The sequence below is a fragment of the Ixodes scapularis genome, unplaced genomic scaffold, assembly GCF_016920785.2.
Source record: "Ixodes scapularis isolate PalLabHiFi unplaced genomic scaffold, ASM1692078v2 PGA_scaffold5__190_contigs__length_132052651, whole genome shotgun sequence".
Taxonomy (NCBI): domain Eukaryota; kingdom Metazoa; phylum Arthropoda; class Arachnida; order Ixodida; family Ixodidae; genus Ixodes; species Ixodes scapularis.
Genome location: NW_024609880.1, coordinates 59,201,927 through 59,205,782, shown reverse-complemented (window position 1 = coordinate 59,205,782; position 3,856 = coordinate 59,201,927). Strand labels below are relative to the sequence as shown.

Here is a 3,856-nt window from a genome sequence, read left to right as displayed (position 1 = left end):
GGGTACTGAGTGTTCCTAAAAGCTATAGGTCTTGTGTTTTTCTGCTGCCCGGCCTCAACTATACGTCTCTTTTTTTACAATTTTATGTTTAGACACAAATTTTATAGAATATGTCTGGATCTTCAGAAGCGAAGATAATTAATAAAGGCCCCATGCCACAAGTGACCACCCAGGCTCAGTATTGAATAAAATAGACATAGTTTGAACGTTTCAAAAATATTTAATATATTTATTTTGTAAATTTTTAAGCACGTCTGCCGGGCGTGTAGGTGAGTGGAACATGACCCACAGAGTAGGACACCGGCGCAGCATGCTGAGCATAGACAACAGGAGCTGCTGGCTGGGCATAGGCTACAGGACCAGCGTGGACAGCGTGCAGTGTCACCGGGGAGGCATGCACAGCCTGCAGAGTGACTGGTGCTGGTTGAACTGCCTTCACAACGACTGGCGCTGGGCGAACAACCTTTACGACATCTGGATGTGGGCCTTCAACGGCGGCGGAGACGGTCGCGGCGTCGGCCGGCTCGGACGTCTTGGTGCCTGGTTCGTTGGTGTCGACGTTGGCGCGAAATCCGGCAGCGTCGGCGATGTAGTTGACGGTGCGGTGGACGCCCGCAGCGTCCGTGTAGCTGTAGGAGCCGACCTTACCATTGAACTCGTCACCGGTCTCTTGCCTGGTCAGACGTGTTCCGAACTCATCGGTATTATCATATCCGAAGCTGTAGGGTTGGGGAGGCTGCATAAGTGAGAAGAATCATATCAAGATGAGTCATAACTCTGTGGGGAAACGAGCAGTGAATTTCCTTTAAATATATAACGGGTGTTTTTGCGAAGACTTTCAGAAACCCTAAAAATTGGGGTGTTAGAAAAAAACAAAAAACAAACTGTCTTCGGGAACAAACTACCAGCCGCGACGGCGGACGTCAGGAATGGCCAAAAACATACTAATTAGCGAGCTAATTAATTAAAACTTGTTAAATTGCTTTCTAATTAGTGGAAATAGACATATCGTTCCAAGTAGAAAGTGGCTGAGCGTTATCGAAATCTACTAAATCATACATTTTTAGAAAGACTGAGCGCGTGAGAAGAGTAGTAGCGCACTAAAGTTACCACTCGTGGAGCAGGTGCAAGGCTGGGGCTAGATAAGAGGCGGAAAAATCGCGCGGGCACCTTACCGCAACCGCTAGCTTTGTACCTGCTCCACGAGTGGGAACTACAGTGCGCTACTGCTCTTCTCACGCGCTCAAAATCTTTCAGAAAATGACTGCTTTAGTGGTTTTTGATAACGCTGAGCAACTTTTTAATTGGAACTATATGTCTATTTCCACCAATTAAAAAGTTAACTAACAATTACTAATTCATTAGCTCGTTAATTAGTATGTTTTCGGCAATTTCTGACGTCCGCCGTGCATGGTAGTTTGTTCCCGACGGCAGTTTCTTTCTTTATTTTGTAAACGCCCTAAGTTAAAGTTTTAGGATTTTTGAATATCTCCGCAGGAACACCGGGCATATATATATATATATATAAGTAATGAAGTTGCACTTTGAAACGTTCTTGGAGTTTTAAAGCATTTAGTGAGTCGTTTCGTACTGTGACAGGCCTTCTTCAAGACTGGTTGCAGTCGGTTACAGAGTTGTTTTCGGTTTCCACAGCCGGGTCGTGTCACGTGTCAGTTCACGTGTAAAAAGCCCAAATACAAAAAAAAAGACAACAAACAAAAACGGTGCTATGCTCCGTCTCACTCCACGCCCGACTGCAGCAGACGCCGCCAGCCATCGGAGCCAACCAATGGCCGCGTCAGATTTCGCGACCTCAGGAACGGAGTGCCATCAAGTGCGGAAGGCACATCACGTTCACAGAGTTGGATCGGCCCAGATGGTCAGCATGTATATATGTGTGTGCGTGTATATATATATATATATATATATATATATATATATATATATATATATATATATATATATATATATATATATATATATATATATATATGTGTGTGTGTGTGTGTTTGGCGTTTTTTAGTGAAATCGTCGAGACATGGGCCTACCACTACCAGAAATAAAGGCGCGCATATTACGAGCGGCATCCGACTTCACCTTTATGTACTAGAGGAACTGGTGCTTGTATCAGAAGTCTAATTTAGCGATTGTCTTCTTTTATACATTGCTTATTGAAATGTGTGTTAAACAGTCGAGGTAACTTTTCATTCTTATGTGAAAAATATTCACAATTCGGATGAAAAGGGGCATAAATACTTCAGCGTCACCACCTATGTACCCCAAAAACAGAACTCAGTCAACTTTCTACATAAATGGGGTGGGTGCCTTTCTATTCTGCCGCATATTGGAGCTAGGGGATATGAACTTCAATCATATAAAAAGCTGGTTTTCCATTAAAGACAACTATTGTCATTATAATTCGCATTAAAATTAAGTTGTACATTTCCCCTTATAAAAAGAACACAGAACTCGAGCAAAGTGGCATATATTCTGTGTCGCGTTCAGGGAACTATCTGATAACATTTAACCGTGCGAAGATAAAGGAGACCTCGAAACCTATCGAAATGCGTGTCTTCGGCATTGAATTTAATATCATCTCAATTGAACACTGGCGTGGACTTAAAAAAAAAATGTATTTTACAGAGTAGTAGCCCCAAGATATGAGTGCATTGTGGCATTATAATGTCTCAATATTTTATGATGATTGAATTATGAGAGAAATCACTTCAAGTTTTTTTTTCTTTTTACATAAAAATGCGACATTTCAGTTCACTTAGCTTGTTGACAATATTTCGCTATGTTCCGTCCATATCTTATTTTTGTTACCTTACGAGAAAAAAAATCTAGAAATAATATTTCTAAACCTTAATTATAGGCGACAATACAAGCTGGCACAGCGGTGTGAAGACCGGACTTGTAAAACTGTTAAGCCTTGTGCCCCCAGTGCCTTTAGCTGTTGGGAGCCTGGTTGAAATCAAGTGCACTATCATAGCCTATTTTCAAGTTTTGACAAACTTTTCCGTCGCTTAACGTGCCAAAGATCCTCAATGAGGCGTTTCCCTAGCTATGACTTGGTTTTTTCAGCTGTTATTTTCTTCCAGTGTAAATCGCTTAATGTAAGAAACACGCATCAAATTCGTATGCGATTATCTTAATTTTACAACAATACCTTGCAGCACTTGTAGGAAACTATGCATGTACTCACGTTATCCTCGACAGAAACTTGAGCGGCCACGTAGGCACACAGGCAGCACAGAAGAAGCTGAAACCAAGAAATGCATATTAAATCATCTACTGCCACATGCATAGGAAACATTTGTAACAAACATCCTGCAACATCTAGGGATCTGTGAACGTCTTGGAAATGTTAAATTACCAAAATTAACCATGGCTATATTTAAGAAAGACGCGATCAAAACGTAACAATCTTAAAGGATTTCTAACGTAAGGGTGGTACCGAATTTCAGAGAATTCAGCATGGAATCCTGGTATTTTAAGACAATTTAGCGAAGCGCCTACCAAAAAGCAACAAGGGGCAATCAGGTACCTTGGAGAACATGGTCAGGTCTGTTCGTCTTGGTAAGAAGTCAAACTAGTGATGCTCTGGCATTCGCGGGCCGCTTTTATACCGTTCTAAAACTCTGACGAAAGCGAAGACGGTAGCCTGGTATGCATATTAGCAAAGAACGCGAGGCTGTTTTTACAGTCCCGTTCATTGCTTAAGCGCGTAACTGATTCTGAAGTGAAAGAATGCGAGAATAGCACGTATGGTAATGGTTGCATAGTGCGTTTCACCACCTATAGTGCCGGCATTATGAAAAAGGTGGCAGTGACTTTTTTCATTTATATTTATTTA

At 41.7% G+C, this 3,856-nt stretch overlaps 1 protein-coding gene across 1 annotated transcript; it reads right to left on the bottom strand.

Annotated features, from left to right (window-relative positions):
- Positions 1-244: 244 nt before the first annotated feature.
- Positions 245-3,559, bottom strand: LOC8032259 (cuticle protein 16.8-like). Its single transcript, XM_040211816.2, has 3 exons — positions 3,548-3,559; positions 3,206-3,262; positions 245-736 (listed from the first exon to the last, which is right to left on the bottom strand). Exons 1-3 carry the CDS (start codon positions 3,557-3,559, stop codon positions 245-247), a joined length of 561 nt encoding a protein of 186 aa, XP_040067750.2.
- Between the last annotated feature and the right edge of the window lie 297 nt (positions 3,560-3,856).

What these genes read in the sequence shown, in the direction of transcription:
- LOC8032259 (XM_040211816.2), bottom strand. An exon ending in AAGTTTCTGTCGAGGATAAC is followed by an intron (nt 737 to 3,205) that starts GTGAGTACATGC and finishes TCACTTATGCAG; the next exon opens with CCTCCCCAACCCTACAGCTT.